Source organism: Esox lucius, chromosome 4 (genome assembly GCF_011004845.1).
Source record: "Esox lucius isolate fEsoLuc1 chromosome 4, fEsoLuc1.pri, whole genome shotgun sequence".
Lineage (NCBI taxonomy): Eukaryota > Metazoa > Chordata > Actinopteri > Esociformes > Esocidae > Esox > Esox lucius.
In genome coordinates, this window is record NC_047572.1 from 32,734,328 (window position 1) to 32,754,991 (window position 20,664).

The window sequence follows — 20,664 nt, forward strand, 5'->3', positions numbered from 1 at the left end:
CAAACGGCTCCCAGAGGGGAGTGTCACACCGTCAGAAGTGCAGGTTTTTCTCCTTTGGGTGAAGCAGCTTTAAGCTTTTGAAGTGGCACGGTGAGGCAAAATGCAGAGTCAGCGTGGAGCTAAAGGCCTAGAGGAGAGGCTGCTGACAGCTGGTGTGATAGAGGAATACCACAAACACAACCGCAAGCACACAGACACACACACAAACGCAACACACACACACAGACAAACACACGCGCACACACACAGACAAACACACACATGAAATATGGCATGACTAATCCCCATCATGTCTAAGGTATCAACACTAGACGTCGGCTTGCCAGCAACAACAGTTTTTTCTCAGAGTTTGCTGAATTTGCCAGGTAACACTGACATGAGCCCAGGTAGACGTGACAGATCCAGGTAGACCTGACAGATCCAGGTAGACGTGACAGATCCAGGTAGACGTGAGAGATCCAGGTAGACGTGACAGATCCAGGTAGACGTGACAAATCCGGGTAGACGTGACCGATCCAGGTAGACGTGACAGATCCAGGTAGACGTGACAGATCCAGGTAGACGTGACAGATCCAGGTAGACGTGACCGATCCAGGTAGACCTGACAGATCCAGGTAGACGTGACAGATCCAGGTAGACGTGACAGATCCAGGTAGACGTGACAGATCCAGGTAGACGTAACAGATCCAGGTAGACCTGACAGATCCAGGTAGACGTAACAGATCCAGGTAGACGTGACAGATCCAGGTAGACGTGACAGATCCAGGTAGACGTGACAGATCCAGGTAGACGTAACAGATCCAGGTAGACCTGACAGATCCAGGTAGACGTGACCGATCCAGGTAGACGTGACCGATCCAGGTAGACCTGACAGATCCAGGTAGACGTGACAGATCCAGGTAGACGTGACCGATCCAGGTAGACGTGACAGATCCAGGTAGACGTGACCGATCCAGGTAGACGTGACCGATCCAGGTAGACGTGACAGATCCAGGTAGACGTGACAGATCCAGGTAGACGTGACAGATCCAGGTAGACGTGACAGATCCAGGTAGACGTGACAGATCCAGGTAGACGTGATGCGGTGTTGAGGTGGATGACAGGGAGGGATGTCATTCTGGGCCCTCAGTGGTCACTTGGGAGCCAGCTCTGCATCACCAACATTAAGTCCCCTGCACCGCTATTCTGAACGCCTTTGTGTTCTCTCAGGAGGAGGTAGGCGGCATTCATATCCTGTGAGCGTGTCCCTTGAGAGACAGTTAAAAGCCTTGTCTGGATATCAAACTCAGAGACAAAACACACATTTTACTTTCATTTTATAAGAGCATATCTTCCCCGGTGCAATGCTGTGTCAGGCTGCTGTCTGGTCATGTGACGTGTCTGTTCCACTTCGACGTGTGAAAATGCCATTTCACCATCCCTCCCACCACTGATCCATAACCAGGCTCAACATATCCATTTAAAAGTCATTTGTGCTTTTGTCTCGCTTTTTTTTCCAGGTCCATTATGCAATATGCTCTCATTTCCCATAACATTTTCACCGCTAACTATTTAATATTTTATTTGAAAACAGTAACAAAGATGACAGCATGCCTCTTATTTGATTAAAAAAAAAAAAAGCCAAGTGACTGGCCTGGAGAAAGACATCAGACGTAAGCAGCAGCTATCCATTATGGAAATGTTGTCGGTTGGGTCGTGGTCCCCAGGACCTTCAGTCGGTTGGGTCGTGGTCCCCAGTACAAACAGGTCCCGGGACAGCTTCTTCTCGCAGTCTGTATGTGTTGAACCCTTGAGTGCCCGCCACCACCCTATTCCCATGCTCATTAAAACAGGCCATTGCATTTGCTCCTCTTCAGCTGGACTAGACCCTGGGCCCTTTAAATGTGATTCCTAACACTGACTCAACTAACCACCTTACACTGACTCAACTAACCACCTAACACTGACTCAACTAACCACCTAACACTGACTCACCTAACCACCTAACACTGACTCACCTAACCACCTAACACTGACTCACCTAACCACCTAACACTGACTTACCTAACCACCTAACACTGACTTACCTAACCACCTAACACTGCCTCACCTAACCACCTAACACTGACTCATCTAACCACCTAACACTGCCTCACCTAACCACCTAACACTGCCTCACCTAACCACCTAACACTGCCTCACCTAACCACCTAACACTGCCTCACCTAACCACCTAACACTGCCTCACCTAACCACCTAACACTGACTCAACTAACCACCTTACATTTACTCACTTAGACACCTTTAACTTACCCAGGATCACTGATTTTGATATTGTTTTTGCTGTAATGTGAATTCCATTCTAGTGCATCCATTGCACATGTAACACTTCATTAATGACCAGGTAATATTAAATTAGGGTACACCTGTGATATTGTGTACATACACACTCTGTTACATCTATTGCACGCCAGACATTTCATTGTTTACTATTTATTATTTCATAATGTGCTATTGCAGTAGAGGAAATAACATTACCAGCTGAATGCTGAAACTTGTTAAACGCTGCTTGCAGCTTGTGTAAGACTGACACTATTACCGGTTGTCTATTTTATTACTTGTTCAGAGTTCTTCTTATATTTTATACATTTTTAATTGTTCATGCCTGCACAGTTAAGGACGTTTATAGAAACCAAGCATTTCTGATCACTCAGAGGTTAATTAATTAATAGAAATTTAAGTCATTTGGTTTAGCAGCAGCAGGCCCCGCAACATTTTTCATAGGGTTGGCCAGATAGGGGCCACTGAAAATCTTGGGGTGGCACACCAAAACCAAAAGGCATAACTGTATTTCAGGAATTCTATTACACTGTTGTAATATTTAGGCTAGTTGATAACGATTTGAGAGTTAAGGAACACTTTAACCCTTCTGTTCCTCACTCAAAACCTTCCTTTTCAACTTTTTTTTTAAAGGAAAGAATAAGGTGCAGTGGTCTCTTAATGTATTCCAGAGCTGCATGTCTTAGGCGATTTATAATCAGAATCAATAATGTATATTGTTCATAATTGTTCATGTGATAGAAAATAAAAAATGCATAGCCAGGCTGGACAGATCATCGGACAGAAGACGTGACAAGTTAAGGCCAGTCTGTCTATGCATTTGATATTTTCTTTCTATTTTTATTATGAAACATAATTGAAATTTGAGAAACAGCACCCCCAATTCCCTCTACTCCCCCTCTCCCCTCCAGCATGTATTTGATTGACAGCTGTGTTTCTCTTTCCTAATCACATGAACGCCATGTAGGCGATCTCATGCCATTTTTAGACACATCTAACCAAAAACGAGTAAAACCACCCAAATGCAATGGCAACAACACGGGTAAGAAACGTTAGCTATTTAGCATATGTTTCTTTAGGCAAATGTATATTTTATGTAAATTGGGTGAAGTTAGACTAGCCAATTACACAACTGAGTTAGACTAGCAAACATTATACTAGTGGTTCTGGGTGCTACAGTTGGCTAGTGTAACACGATATCATGCTAAACAACCTGTATAATAATGCACAAATCTTTTTGCCTGTCCAGAAAGAAAACACTAACTCCATGTCTAGCTTCTCATTTTTTATTTGGACAACTAGCCAAGTTAGCGTTAGCTTAGCAGCACTGGAAGCTACTTATAGTTAGCTACTCAAAATACAAAGCTAAACAATTCGTACAATATTATGAATAAATCAGTTTCCTGTCCGGAAGATAAAGCAAAAATTGTTGGAGTTGAACTCCATCCCTTTTAATGTATTTAGTTCTTCCACCTCGGAAATGATGCTGAACCAATGTTTATTCTTGTTTTCGCCCTTGCTTAATCCAGCTCTTTTACGAATAACTTTACTCTCCAAAATCTTTCTTTGCTTGGCAGTGTTCAGTGTGTATGCTGTTGTAGGCAACTGAGGAATTGGTATTTTGTTGTTATCTCTGAGTACCATTGTAGCATGCCTGTCATTTTTTTCTTAGCACCTTATCACAGAAATGTGCTACCTCCAGGGCAGAATGCATGTTCACAAACGGAGCCAAGCCTCGCTTCGCCAAAGGCGATTGGCTGCATTGTTGCTACCCTAGTCACATTTATTCAATGACAAAATCCTACATACCGCACATTTCAATTTAAGTACCTGATGTAAAATATCAGATAGAAGGGGGGGGGGGGGGGGGGGGGGGCAACGATTGTATTAGGGGCGGCGCCAGTGTTTAGAAGACGCTCTTGTCCAGAATCAATTACAGCTGGCTTGCATACATTTTCATGCTTTTTGTCTGCCATCCTCCCATGGGAATCAAACCCACCATCCTGTAATTGAAGGTGCCATGCTATATCAACTGAAAATGACCAAGTTACACGGGAAGAGAGAGCCCAGTCAGACAAAAATAACTGTTTTCTGTTTCGTGTTCTAGGCTTATTGCTGAAATCCTGGCAGTGGTGCACAGATAGCCACACAGCTGTTGTGCTGTTATCTTATCTGGCTTTCAAGGTGTTGTAGATTATCAGCTCATTTACGTTCATATCCTATGTATTGCCAACTCTTTCCACCAACATAATTTCTAGGGAGTGTGCTTCTAGTTTTTCTGTTAATTTCTCTGCCAGGTATTTGTTCCAAAAATTATCTCTCTTCCCTCTCTGTTTGCTGCAGTATGGTTACTTGTTTACTTGCTTGTCAACCGTGGTTAAATGTCTGGAAAACGTCCAGGCTTCTCCTCTGTTGCCTTAGTCCACTTATTGTCGAGTCAATGATCTGTATAGTGAGCACATCTTTTCCCTAAGACTCTAATGAATACCTAAAGCATCTGTATGGCTGTTTATTAGGGCTTAGGAAATCACAAAGCCTTGGTTTGACATTATACGTAGTTGCAGATGTAATATCTTTGATGGTCACTATGATGTGTTTGGATACCTCATGTTCATTACTATGTGTTTAGTTACCTCATGGTCATTATAATGTGTTTGGTTAGCTGATGGTCATTATGATGTGTTTGGTTACCTCATGTTCATTATTATGTGTTTGGTTACCTCATGGTCATTATAATGTGTTTGGTTAGCTGATGGTCATCCCTGCCTTTGTCTACCTGGTCATGCAACGGATCTGGATTCTGCCTAAAGACCCTGGCCTACCTGCATTTATTGAACTGTTGATCATCTGAAGAAGCATTTGGCCCAAAAAGGGTAATTTCAGACAGCAAAGCCTGTGGGGGACTGACCTCAGCGTCTGGGTCCTTTAGTTTTCTCCAATCTTTCTAGGGAGTCTTTCCTACCCACTCTGCATCAACTCTTGTTGTTGCTTTCTCTTTGGGGTTCCAAGCACAGTATCTGTGAAAGCACCTTGTGACTGCTGATGTAAAAAAAGAACTCAGAAGCAGCATTTGTTTTACAATCTCAAAATAACTAGCTAACAAGCAAGCTCCTAACAATCTGTAAAAGCAAGTACCACCCCTTGTTTTGAACAGGGCTTCCATCAGGCTTTAGTTTTTACAAAGCCAGAGAATGTTAGTCCACCTGGCTGTCCTGCAATGTCTTGGCTGATGGGAACACTGTTGAGACAGGACAACCGTATCTACCCATATGGTCGAGCATTTAGCCAAACAGAAAGGCTACAGAGGAGACAACCCTTTACCTTCAACTACTGTTACTCAGGCCTCATCTACAACCTCAGTCCCCTTCATCTACCTCCCATCTCCCGTCCTCTGTACCCATCCTGGATCCTGCCCCCCACCCCCCCTCCGTGCTCTGCCAGTCCACCAAGGCGTGCCTTGACACTCCATTAGGTGCCGCGGATGTTTGTCAAATGAGCGATGATGTAAAGTAACTCAATTGCTCCACAATAACCTGACTCTGGTCACTGTTCTGTTTCATGTACACACAACCGCACACATACTCACACACACACACACACACACACACACACTGCTTCCTCCACACTCATCAGCATGCAGGCCACAGGATGTTCCTCCATCATCTGAGACCCACTGTGGGGTGTTGGATGAGTAAGCAGAGCAGGGGCGTTGTGGGGTGTTGAGAGGCATTTTGAGCCCCAAAACCTGGTTCTGGCATTGCAGCTGTCCCACAGTACACCACACACAGACACAGACACACACAGACACACAGACACACACACACACACACACAGACACACAGACACACACAGACACCAAGCAACACCCTCCCACAGCAACAGACAACGGAGTTGCGTGTGTTTAGACACAAAGCGGCAGATTCCACCACATTCAGGACGCTCTGTTTTGCCCACCCGGTGTTTCCATGACAGCGTGGTGCTGCCGCTGAGCAGAGCCTCTGAGCGTGGTGCAAACCCCTGGCACGGTGCTCTGCCTGAGCTCGGCGGGTGATAGGGGGCTTTCCGGCAAGACACATGCGGGTTCAGATGCACGTTGTGGGTGATGCAATGAGCGGGCAATCCACGAGGCAAGCAGTACCGCGCAAATCAGAGATGGCTGTTGTCAGGAAGGAGTAACCTTTTTTTATCAGGCCTACCGGAACACCAGCGTTTCTCTTGAGAACGGTTCTCCTAATCAACATAGTACCTCCTCATCAGCACGGTACCTCATCATCAGCATGGTGCCTCCTCATCAGCACGGTATCTCCTCAACAGTACGGTACCTCCTCATCAGGGTATACGTCATAGATCAGAGTTAGAGGGTCAGAGGTCATACCTAGAGATCCTGGGCTCCTTTTATTATCTGGGTTCTATATTTGACCTTGTGTTACTGGATCTCAGGCCAGCTGGCACTGATGTGGCTGCTGCTTTGTAAAGGAGTCACTTCAGACCGCACTGACCTGGGGTTGAGGAATCTAGGTCGGGGTAATGCGTTGCTCGTGGTCGTAAGGCCCCGATAAAAGGAACTGATCCATCATCATCCTGAGGGCTCAGAGAAATCCCTTGAGGATATTATGGGGTTTCCCTCTGACAGTACTTACCGCTGGAACTAGGTGGCTCCAGGGGTGCTAATGGCCGAACCTTTTTAGCTCTGGGTGCTACTGTGGCCTGTGGGAGTCCTGGATATGTAAAGCTCTGCACCCACTCTCTGTCTGTCACTCAGTGTCTAATGTAACTCTCTGTCTGTCACTTGGTGTCTAATGATACTCTGTCTCTCAGTATGTAATGTAACTCTCTGTCTGTCATAGCCAACTGGAAATCTGTCTGTCTCTCAGTATGTAATGTAACTCTCTGTCTGTCTCTCAGTGTCTACTGCACTCATTCTGTACCAAGTTGACTGTTACAAACGAGCGCTGGTCTTTCTCTCTCCACCTCTTTCTGGATTTCTCCTCGTGACTTCATCAACGCCTGTGGATTCCATGAATAATGATTGCCATTGTAACCATAAGGTGTTAGCGTGTGAGAGTGGGCTGAGGAAGAGAGGGGGAGGTGGGGGCTATAGGAAAAGAAAGGATGAAAGGAATTTCAATTTGCTGTTTACCCTTGAACCTGCTGTCCGTCGGGCCGCGGCAGTGTCGTCAGCCCAGCTGTGGTGTTGCAGGCTCTCAAAAAGAATCGCTGCTGCTTTACGAGCGGGAAGCAATGAGAGAGGTAGAAGTGGACAGGAATCAATTTATTCCTCCACGGCAGTAAGGTTTTGTCGTGTTTCGCCAGGTGTAGATGAGACTGGGGTCACCGTGAGGTCACTGGCTCAAGGCTGGCAGAGAGGAATCCGAGAGGCGACAAGGGCCTTCTAAAATAATATCATAACCAACATCCACGTCAGGATTCATTTACTCAAAAACATTTTACGACCCTCCATGGTTGTGAGGTCCGGGGGCCCCTTACCAACAAAGTTCTCACAAAATGGGACCAACCTCCTGTTTAGACTGAAACCATCCCATCTCAATAAAGCCCTTTAAATGTAATTGAACTAAACATTGAAATTCAATTGAATCACAGCAGAGAGCAAGGCAATAGCCTACTGTACATTAGCCTACGTTTAGCCTACTATACATTAGCCTACTATACCTTATCCTACTGTATATTAGCTTAGGTTTTGCCTACTATACTTTGGCCTACTGTACATTAGCCTACATTGAGCCTACTATACTTTGGCCTACTGTACATTAGCCTACATTGAGCCTACTAAACTTTGGCCTACAGTACATTAGCCTACATTGAGCCTACTAAACTTTGCATCATGCCCTTAAAAGTATTTTCATCAACCCAGATGAAGCCATTTCTGTAGGTCATAGAATGGTCGCATGGGTTTTCTATCATAGGTCAATTTGACTGGGTTTTCTTAATCAAGAAAAAAACACCAGCATGAATTGTTGCTGCAGGCATCAGTTTATTCTACCTGCTGTTTCTCAACGACTCATTTTCACCATTCCTCCACAAGTTGGCTGTCAGTTGTTTGGGTGAAACTTTACCCCATTACCCACATTCCCACACGTTCCCATCAGCCCCTAACCCTTCCCATCAGTCCCAGCTCCGCTGGTGTCTGTCATGGTAGGATTTAAAATGTTTACAGTGTGTGGTTCTTAACATGTGCCAGATCGTGTCAATCAGACCTAATCACATTGTGATATTAGCCTTTATTATGCTCTTCCCAGAAACGTATTTAATCGTATTAACATCATCTCTGCCACATTTGACATGGATTTAAATCCCATATGTCGATGTGGTTAACACACACACACACATTCTGTCCAGTGATCACAGTTCGTCACACACTGAGAGCAGTCGGCTCGGTTTCATCCCATCCTCTGATCTAGAGTCTGTCCTCATGGCAGAGTTATGCAGGCAATTTGTCCCACGATGCCAAGCCCAGCAGAAACATACCCAGTGCCACCCGACACCTCCAGCAGGAAACACATTTGGACTGTGGGAATTTGTAAACCCCGGCTAGATGTATTTATTCCTGTGGGTTAACTAAAGCCACGCAATCTCACTAATCAGTTCCTCAGGAAAGATATTCCACAGCTATTTTAACACGATGAAGCAGAGTTAGTCGTGGATATGGTGGACCATTGTGAGGGACTAGCATGTATCAGCTTTTAGCATGATCTCTAACATGCGGATTGACAGATGGGTTTACACAGGAGTTACTGCGACCACCTGCTAACACAGCAGATCTGATATGTTTTCGTTTTAGTCCAAAATGTTAACCCTTTCTTCTTGTTACGTTAACTTCCCTTAAATTGATGTTTCTTTAGTTTTAACATTTTTTCAGTCTGTCCAAGATCAGTAAAACGCTAAGCTGAAGTCCCCAGGGCTGCATCCGTCCCTTCTGCCAGGTTTCTTTCTCCCAACAAATTGACCCAAACATAGCTGGATAGGCCCAAACACAAATGGATTAGCTCAAACATAGGTGGACTCGCCCAAACACAGCTGGACTGGCCCATACACAGCTGGACTGGCCCATACACAGCTGGACTGGCCCAAACACAGCTGGACTGGCCCATACACAGCTGGACTGGCCCAAGCACTGCTGGACTGGCCCAAGCACTGCTGGACTGGCTCAAACACAGCTGGACTGGCTCAAACACAGCTGGACTGGCCCAAACACATCTGGACTGGCCCATACACAGCTGGCCTGGCCCAAGCACTGCTGGACTGGCCCAAACAAAGCTGGCCTGGCCCAAGCACTGCTGGACTGGCCCAAACACAGCTGGACTGGCTCAAACACAGCTGGACTGGCCCAAACACAGCTGGACTGGCCCAAACACAGCTGGACTGGCAAAGGGCCGGTTCTTCTCAACAATTACTTTGTACTTCCATTGCTCAGTGTAACGACTGTAATGGGCCTGATGGTCGTGCATTAATTATTCAGACAGACCCAGACCTTTTTTATCGTTGCACTAACTACTTTAACTCAATCATTTTCTGTTTCCTGGATCAGGATTTGTGTGTGTGTGTGTGTGTGTGTGTAAGTGAGTGAGTGTGTGTGTGTTTGTGAGTGTGTTTGTGTGTGTGTGAGTGTATGAGTGAGTGTATGAGTGTATGAGTGTGTGTGTGTGTGTGTGTGTGTGTGTCCATCCATGCATGTTCCGCTGGAAACCAGATGCCTCCTCTCGTCCATGAACGGCTATAACAGGAAAGATTTGTTCTCTGTGGACATTGGAGAAAGACGTTTTCATGACTGGTGTTGCTGCAGTCCCTTATTTTCTGAATTCTGTCTCATCAGCTGTCCTCTATCAAGGGTATTTGTAGGCAGGCAGGCTATGACTCACACAGAACACAGGACTGTTAAATCGTCCATTTTGTCAGTTCAGTGGCCTGGGGATGTCATTTTCTTCTCCAGCCTCCTGTATTTTCTCTCTGCTGGCTGTAATTGAGGCATTCGTTGTTGTGATAACTGTCACTTAGAAACTCATTATCAGATTTGGCAAGGCTGGCTGGCTTGCTGTGCGTGACACTGTCTGCCATTCTGAGTGTTTCAGTAAATGTGTGTGTTTGCTATGTGTTATGTGGTCCAATTCTCTCTCCCCATCAATCAAGCGGTAAGGACGAGAAGTGACCCTGGTCAGTAGATAACCCAGAAACAGCCCTCCCATTGTACCATGGTGGTTTGATTTTCAAAGGTCTGTTTGGCCTCCTTCTGGGCTCTGGGAGGAGCTAAGTGCCCTGGCTTCTGCATGTCCTGCTGGACTAACTTCATAAAAACACGTCTTTATAGACTTTTTCTCTTGTTCATCTCGTCCTGCAGTACTAACTTACATGGGAAAACCCTTGTTGTTGCCTCTGAGCTCTACCTTTCTGTAGTACGAGCCTCTCCGGTTCCTCCTGTCATGTTTCATGTTCTAAATGTTTCCATGCTCCCTCGTTGCCCTTCAGGTGTCCGCTGGTTTTTAATCCATGTTCCCTCTGCATGACCCCTTGTTGAGCTGTCAATCACCTGGCCTTTCATACGATCCCCCCCACCTCTCACGGCATCATTCATTTTTATTACCTTTTAGTAATTTACCCAGAATCCCTTAGGGGATACAGCCGGGGGCCTTGAAAAAACAACATGAGTTGTGATGACTATATACACGATAATCCCTCATCCAATGACATCGCCTTATGAATGTTCCACACCCGATTTTGAACGTTTAATGCACATTCCACCATATCTCACCACGTCCCACCATATCTCACCACGTTCCACCATATCTCACCATGTCCCACCATATCTAAGCATGTCCCACTATATCTCACCACATCCCACCATATCTAAGCATGTCCCACCATATCTCACCATGTCCCACCATATCTCACCACGTCCTACCCTGTTCCCACCATATCTCACCACGTCCCACCATATCTCACCACGTTCCACCATATCTCACCATGTCCCACCATATCTAAGCATGTCCCACTATATCTCACCACGTCCCACCATATCTCACCACGTCCCACCATATCTCACCACGTCCCACCATATCTCACCACGTCCTACCCTGTTCCCACCATATCTCACCACGTCCCACCACATCTAAGCATGTCCACTATATCTCATCACGTCCCACCATATCTCACCACGTCCCACCATATCTCACCACGTTCCACCATATCTCACCATGTCCCACTATATCTCATCACGTCCCACCATATCTCACCACGTTCCACCATATCTCACCATGTCCCACCATATCTAAGCATGTCCCACTATATCTCACCACATCCCACCATATCTAAGCACGTCCCACCATATCTCACCACGTCCTACCCTGTTCCCACCATATCTCACCACGTCCCACCATATCTCACCACGTTCCACCATATCTCACCACGTCCTACCCTGTTCCCACCATATCTCACCACGTCCCACCATATCTCACCACGTCCCACCATATCTCACCACGTTCCACCATATCTCACCATGTCCCACCATATCTAAGCATGTCCCACTATATCTCACCACGTCCCACCATATCTCACCACGTCCCACCATATCTCACCACGTCCTACCCTGTTCCCACCATATCTCACCACGTCCCACCACATCTAAGCATGTCCACTATATCTCATCACGTCCCACCATATCTCACCACGTCCCACCATATCTCACCACGTTCCACCATATCTCACCATGTCCCATCATATCTAAGCATGTCCCACTATATCTCACCATGTCCCACCATATCTCACCACGTCCCACCATATCTCACCACGTCCTACTCTGTTCCCACCATATCTCACCACGTCCCACCATATCTCACCACGTCCTACCCTGTTCCCACCATATCTCACCACGTCCCACCACATCTAAGCATGTCCACTATATCTCATCACGTCCCACCATATCTCACCACGTCCCACCATATCTCACCACGTTCCACCATATCTCACCATGTCCCACTATATCTCACCACGTCCCACCATATCTCACCACGTCCTACCCTGTTCCCACCATATCTCACCACGTTCCACCATATCTCACCATGTCCCACTATATCTCACCACGTCCCACCATATCTCACCACGTCCTACCCTGTTCCCACCATATCTCACCACGTTCCACCATATCTCACCATGTCCCACCATATCTCACCACGTCCCACCATATCTCACCACGTCCTACCCTGTTCCCACCATATCTCACCACGTTCCACCATATCTCACCATGTCCCACTATATCTCACCACGTCCCACCATATCTCACCACGTCCTACCCTGTTCCCACCATATCTCACCACGTTCCACCATATCTCACCACGTCCCACCATATCTCACCACGTTCCACCATATCTCACCATGTCCTACCCTGTTCCCACCATATCTCACCACGTTCCACCATATCTCACCACGTTCCACCATATCTCACCACGTTCCACCATATCTCACCACGTTCCACCATATCTCACCACGTCCCACCACATCTCACCATGTTCCACCCTGTTCCGACCTGAATTTATAGACTCACTAGTCATCAGAGCGGGTAAATATTTTGATAAATAATATGACCTCAAATGATCATGTAGTCTTGGACGGGTGGACAGTGAGTCTGCCTCTGACTGTCCACCAATTTGAGTACCGCTCCTCTCAAGGTTTCTTCCTAGGTTCTGGCCGTCCTACCCTGTACCCACCATATCTCACCACGTCCCACCATATCTCACCACGTTCCACCATATCTCACCATGTCCCACCATATCTCACCATGTCCCACCATATCTCACCACGTTCCACCATATCTCACCACGTTCCACCATATCTCACCACGTCCCACCCTGTTCCGACCTGAATTTATAGACTCACTAGTCATCAGAGCGGGTAAATATTTTGATAAATAATATGACCTCAAATGATCATGTAGTCTTGGACGGGTGGACAGTGAGTCTGCCTCTGACTGTCCACCAATTTGAGTACCGCTCCTCTCAAGGTTTCTTCTTAGGTTCTGACCTCAGGGAGTTTTCCTAGATACATTTTATTGTTGCTCTTTAAGGTTCAGGCTGGCTATTTGTATTTAGCACTTTTTGACAACTGCTGATGTAAAAAGGGCTTTATGAATTGCTTTTGAATATCTGAAGGCAGAATCAAGCTCACCTCATACGGTGTTAGTATTTTTACCTGGCTTTATTATTAATGAATAATAGTGTCTGGAAATATTTGAAAGGTAATGTATCAATAGCCCGGTTTTCTTATCTTTTTTGTCAGGTAGATAGACAATACCAAAAAAATGTGTAAAACTACTCTGCCTTTTGTTTTTATTTTAGCTTCATGAATTGACTCCCCTATAATTAGTCTTCACTGACGTCTAAGATGGTTGACGTCTGTTCCGCTTCTCCTGTGAGACAGAACACCCCATAATTACTCTGACAGTCTTTGAACCTGCACCAAGGTGTTGATCACTAGACAAATTCTTATGCAAATCCACTACGCAAAAGGTGAAAGGGCATCTGGAAATAGCCTGGTTATTAGATCTAGTCTGCTGCTCTGCTTATCTCCTGCTTACAGTAAGTGAGATGGAGTGTGTACTGATGGTTTAATGAGGAACGAGACTCGCATACAGTTTCGGCTACTGAATTAATGTTGGATGTTAGACTTCAGTTTCATTTCTGTGTGTCTTTTTAATCCAACATTATATGTGTTTCTGAAATAATAACAAACGGGTACGACTATTGCCACGCAAGTTCATGGAACTCATTAGTGTTCTTTTGATTTATCATTAGTCCCCACGATGGGGCTCAGTGCTGTTCTTTTGCTATATCATTAATCCCCACGATGGAGCTCAGCGCTGTTCTTTTGCTTTATCATTAATCCCCACGATGGAGCTCAGCGCTGTTCTTTTGCTTTATCATTAGTCCCCATAGTGGAGCTCAGTGCTGTTCTTTTGCTTTATCATTAGTCCCCATAGTGGAGCTCAGTGCTGTTCTTTTGCTTTATCATTAGTCCCCACGATGGAGCTCAGTGCTGTTCTTTTGCTTTGTCATTAGTCCCCACGATGGAGCTCAGTACTGTTCTTTTGCTTTATCATTAATCCCCATGATAGAGCTCAGTGCTGTTCTTTTGCTTTGTCATTAGTCCCCACGGTGGAGCTCAGTGCTGTTCACAATCAAATCAATTACATTTATTTATTTAGCCCTTTTTACATCAGCAGATATAACAAAGTGCTTTTACAAAACACCTGGCCTTAAACCCCAAGGTGCAAATAACTTCTGTTCTTTTGCTTCAGTGCTGTTCTTTTGATTTATCATTAGTCCCCACGATGGGGCTCAATGTTGTTCTTTTACTTTGTCATTAGTCCCCACGATGGAGCTCAGTGCTGTTCTTTTGCTTTGTCATTAGTCCCCACGATGGAGCTCAGTGCTGTTCTTTTGCTTTATCATTAATCCCCATGATAGAGCTCAGTGCTGTTCTTTTGCTTTGTCATTAGTCCCCACGGTGGAGCTCAGTGCTGTTCACAATCAAATCAATTACATTTATTTATTTAGCCCTTTTTACATCAGCAGATATAACAAAGTGCTTTTACAAAACACCTGGCCTTAAACCCCAAGGTGCAAATAACTTCTGTTCTTTTGCTTTAGTGCTGTTCTTTTGCTTTATCATTAATCCCCACGATGGAGCTCAGTGCTGTTCTTTTGTTTTATCATTAGTCCTCACGATGGAGATCAGTGCTGTACTTTTGCTTTTTTATTAGTCCCCACAGTGGAGCTCAGTGCTGTTCTTTTGCTTTGTCATTAGTCCCCACAGTGGAGCTCAGTGCTGTTCTTTTGCTTTATCATTAATTCCCACGATGGAGCTCAGTGCTGTTCTTTTGCTTTGTCGTTAGTCCCCACGGTGGAGCTCAGTGCTGTTCACAATCAAATCAATCAAATGTATTTATTAAGCCATTTTCATCAGTAGATGTCACAAAGTGCTCTTACAAAACACCTGGCATTAAACCCCAAGGAGCAAACAACTGCTGTTCTTTTGATTTAGTGCTGTTCTTTTGCTTTATGACTTGTCCCCACGATGGAGCTCAGTACTGTTCTTTTGCTTTATCATTAGTCCCCACGATGGAGCTCAGTGCTGTTCTTTTGTTTTATCACTAGTCCTCACGATGGAGATCAGTGCTGTACTTTTGCTTTTTTATTAGTCCCCACAGTGGAGCTCAGTGCTGTTCTTTTGCTTTGTCATTAGTCCCCACAGTGGAGCTCAGTGCTGTTCTTTTGCTTTATCATTAATTCCCACAATGGAGCTCAGTGCTGTTCTTTTGCTTTATCATTAATTCCCACAATTGAGCTCAGTGCTGTTCTTTTGCTATATCATTAATCCCCACAGTGGAGCTCAGTGCTGTTCTTTTTCTTCATCAATTGTCCCCACGGTGGAGCTCAGTGCTGTAGTCAATAGCCCAGGGAGTTGAAACACCAGGTCCTTCAACCAGTCCCATTTGTCCTGGTCCTTTATCTGCTGCTAAGGTCAGTCATCCAGGCAACAGAGAGCTCTGAGGCTGTTAGGCCAGCCTGATGTCCAAGCTTTGACCAAACACTAAGATCTGACCCATGTCCTCACACAGCCTTGAGAAAGCCTTATCTCTTCTATTGTGAATCTCCTTCCCCCACCCTCACGGCAGTCACCTTCACATGCATGCTCACGTGGGCAGTCTCCATGACAACGCTGGTTATTGCCATGGCAGTGTTGGTCCAGTGTGGTGATCAACACACTCATTTGTTACCATATGTCAATTACAGCTCAAGGCCATCCCAGCAGACAGAGGACGTCAAAAGGGCATCCAGGGGCCGAGGACATTGCCTCATGACATTTCCAGGATGTCCTCATTCTGTTTGTGTGGATGTTGGCCTTTATTCATTAGAGGTCCTCTCTTTGACCCTGAACAACAGAAAGCTGTTGAGCTTCATTTTAATGATTCAGACAATGTTCTAAAAGGCACTTGTATACACTGTCAGTGTGCTCATTTAGCATGTTACAAATCTTGTTATGGAAGCTTTGCACTCTGTCAGTAAAGGCCTTAAACGCACTGCAGTCTGTTCCTGCCTCTTCTCACTCCCCAACCTAAAACAAGTTCCTATTGATCTATCTTGACAGACTGGATAATAAATGAGACAAGGCTAATTGTTTGGCCATATCTTACATAGAGAGGGTCAATTGGTTTCCTTAGCTTCTAGCACATCCCACATCCTCCCATTTTGGGGTGCTGCACAACACCGCCCCCTAGTGGCTGAAGTGTGTAACGGCACCTCATCTCTTAGTGCTGATGTCATAGTATGTTGGCAGGGTGACGCTGCCTGAAATGCAGCCATGTCCCCAGTTTGCGCAGCACACAGCGCACGGATCAGCCATCGACGTCTGTGTGCCTTCGTACTGCGTCAGGCGGAACAGCAATAATGCCCTAACAAGCCACCTCACACCTTTCCTGTCCACCTAGTGTTAACTTCACACCCGCCCCGCGAACACACGGCGCGGAACGCTGATAGGGCCCGCGCTCCTGTACGCCTGGCTTCAGCATTCCTGTCCCTCTCGGCAGCGCCATATGGCTGTCACGGTTGGCTCGTACGCATGGAAGTTCTGAATGTGCCCATTGCTCGGGCGGCTGTCGTAATCAACAGTGTGCGTGTGTTTGTACGTAGGTGTGTTTGTGTGTGTGTGCACGTGTCTGCATGCGGGGGTGTATGCGTGCGTGCCTGTGTGTGTTGTGTGTGTGCGTGCTTGCCTGTGTGTGTGTGTGTGTGTGTGTGTGTGTGTACTGGGCCTACATTTGTTCAACCCCATGAGGGTGTGGCTGGGAGTGTTGTTATTAGGACAGTTATGGAGCCGGTGGCATCGGGGGTTATGAATGGATGCCTGGCAGGCTGGTACACTGAAGGACACTCATCTGGCTGGCAGACACATAGAAACGCATGCATGACTGCACACAGACACACACACACACACAGACACACATATACACGCACACGCACACACAGAGAGATCCCTGCTGTCTGAGAGGCCGACCCACCCCCTGCATTTCCTATGTCTCCCAGCTTGCCTCTGTTGAGTGTCATTATGATGTAATTGGCTGAGAGCCGCTCCATCTCATCATTACTGCAGACATCTGAGGTAAACATCCCGGTACCAGAGACCGACATGGACCGATGACGGCAGACATGCAAAGAACCGGTCCAGAATATTTCTAGACTGGCGGTGTTGCAGTTGTCCTCTGACCTCCCCATCACCCGGCTCCCATGTATCCATGGAGACGGACATCCTTCGGAGAAAACCTGTCTCCCTGCTGGACGGCCTCCAGAGGGAAGCTGAGAGAGACAGGCTGTTGTAGTGGGACCTGTCTCCCTGCTGGATGGTCTCCAGAGGGAAGCTGAGAGAGACCGGCTGGTGTAGTGGGACCTGTCTCCCTGCTGGATGGTCTCCAGATGGAAGCTGAGAGAGACAGGCTGTTGTGGTGGGACCTGTCTCCCTGCTGGATGGTCTCCAGAGGGAAGCTGAGAGAGACAGGCTGTTGTAGTGGGACCTGTCTCCCTGCTGGATGGTCTCCAGAGGGAAGCTGAGAGAGACAGGCTGTTGTAGTGGGACCTGTCTCCCTGCTGGATGGTCTCCAGAGGGAAGCTGAGAGAGACCGGCTGGTGTAGTGGGACCTGTCTCCCTGCTGGATGGTCTCCAGAGGGAAGCTGAGAGAGACCGGCTGGTGTAGTGGGACCTGTCTCCCTGCTGGATGGTCTCCAGAGGGAAGCTGAGAGAGACAGGCTGTTGTAGTGGGACCTGTCTCCCTGCTGGATGGTCTCCAGAGGGAAGCTGAGAGAGACAGGCTGTTGTTGTGAGACCTGTCTCCCTGCTGGACGGACTCCAGAGGGAAGCTGAGAGAGACAGGCTGTTGTAGTGGGACCTGTCTCCCTGCTGGACGGACTCCAGAGGGAAGCTGAGAGAGACAGGCTGGGGTCCCATCGATGATGTTGCAGGTGGAGTGATGAGTAGAGCAGGGGACATGACACATGACCTCTCGGAGGTTGATACGTATGCGTTCAGCAACTGTTTTAAACAGGGGCTTTAAGGTGTTTCGAATCAGAAGCACACCTGGGTCATGATTTGCTTAGGTTTCCTTCATTTCATTTTCAGTTTTGCCTGAAGGGCTGTAACCATTCAGTATTAAAAACAACGAAAATCAAAAAGGGAACAAATATGTCTTCATGGCAGTGAACATACTGACAGAACATAAGGGACAGAAAGGTGTAGGTCGGTAAGTGTATATGGTATATAAAGGACGGTGTATAAGTGTATACAGTATATAAAGGGCGGTGTATAAGTGTATACGGTATATAAAGGACGGTGTATAAGTGTATACGTATATAAAGGGCGGTGTATAAGTGTATACAGTATATAAAGGACGGTGTATAAGTGTATACAGTATATAAAGGGCGGTGTATAAGTGTATACGGTATATAAAGGACGGTGTATAAGTGTATACGTATATAAAGGGCGGTGTATAAGTGTATACAGTATATAAAGGACGGTGTATAAGTGTATACAGTATATAAAGGACGGTGTATAAGTGTATACAGTATATAAAGGACGGTGTATAAGTGTATACAGTATATAAAGGGCGGTGTATATGTGTATACAGTATATAAAGGACAGTGTATAAGTGTATACAGTATATAAAGGAGGGTGTATAAGTGTATACAGTATATAAAGGACGGTGTATAAGTGTATACAGTATATAAAGGACAGGGTGTATAAGTGTATACAGTATATAAAGGGCGGTGTATAAGTGATTACGGTATATAAAGGGCGGTGTATAAGTGTATACGGTATATAAAGGACGGTGTATAAGTGTATACGTATATAAAGGACAGGGTGTATAAGTGTATACAGTATATAAAGGACGGTGTATAAGTGTATACAGTATATAAAGGACAGGGTGTATAAGTGTATACAGTATATAAAGGACGGTGTATAAGTGTATACAGTATATAAAGGACGGTGTATAAGTGTATACAGTATATAAAGGACAGGGTGTATAAGTGTATACAGTATATAAAGGACGGTGTATAAGTGTATACAGTATATAAAGGACGGTGTATAAGTGTATACAGTATATAAAGGACAGTGTATAAGTGTATACAGTATATAAAGGAGGGTGTATAAGTGTATACAGTATATAAAGGAGGGTGTATAAGTGTATACAGTATATAAAGGACGGTGTATACGTGTATACGGTATATAAAGGACAGTGTATAAGTGTATACAGTATATAAAGGACGGTGTATACGTGTATACGGTATATAAAGGACAGTGTATAAGTGTATACGGTATATAAAGGGCGGTGTATAAGTGTATACGGTATATAAAGGGCGGTGTATAAGTGTATACGGTATATAAAGGACGGTGTATAAGTGTATACGGTATATAAAGGGCGGTGTATAAGTGTATACAGTATATAAAGGACAGGGTGTATAAGTGTATACAGTATATAAAGGACAGGGTGTATAAGTGTATACGGTATATAAAGGGCAGTGTATAAGTGTATACGGTATATAAAGGACAGTGTATAAGTGTATACGGTATATAAAGGACGGTGTATAAGTATATACGGTATATAAAGGGCGGTGTATAAGTGTATACGGTATATAAAGGACGGTGTATAAGTGTATACAGTATATAAAGGACGGTGTATAAGTATATAAAGGACAGGGTGTATAAGTGTATACAGTATATAAAGGACGGTGTATAAGTGTATACAGTATATAAAGGACGGTGTATAAGTGTATACAGTATATAAAGGACAGGGTGTATAAGTGTATACAGTATATAAAGGACGGTGTATAAGTGTATACAGTATATAAAGGACGGTGTATATGTGTATACAGTATATAAAGGAGGGTGTATAAGTGTATACAGTATATAAAGGAGGGTGTATAAGTGTATACAGTATATAAAGGACGGTGTATACGTGTATACGGTATATAAAGGACAGTGTATAAGTGTATACAGTATATAAAGGACGGTGTATACGTGTATACGGTATATAAAGGACAGTGTATAAGTGTATACGGTATATAAAGGGCGGTGTATAAGTGTATACGGTATATAAAGGGCGGTGTATAAGTGTATACGGTATATAAAGGACGGTGTATAAGTGTATACGGTATATAAAGGGCGGTGTATAAGTGTATACAGTATATAAAGGGCGGTGTATAAGTGTATACAGTATATAAAGGACAGGGTGTATAAGTGTATACAGTATATAAAGGGCGGTGTATAAGTGTATACGGTATATAAAGGACA

At 45.3% G+C, this 20,664-nt stretch overlaps 1 protein-coding gene across 4 annotated transcripts in view; it reads left to right on the forward strand.

Annotated features, from left to right (window-relative positions):
- The window catches only part of fgf13a (fibroblast growth factor 13a), a 130,085-nt gene that overhangs the window by 72,373 nt on the left and 37,048 nt on the right, over nucleotides 1-20,664 (forward strand). Inside the window, exon 1 of one of the 4 annotated variants that reach the window (XM_010901460.4) lies at nucleotides 3,256-3,361. The exons of the other annotated variants lie outside the window; for them this stretch is intronic. Within the exon in view, the coding sequence (XP_010899762.1) occupies nucleotides 3,295-3,361 (67 nt within the window). The 5' untranslated portion in view covers nucleotides 3,256-3,294. Of the gene's footprint in view, nucleotides 1-3,255; nucleotides 3,362-20,664 lie in introns of those variants that run through there. 4 annotated transcript variants of the gene reach the window in all.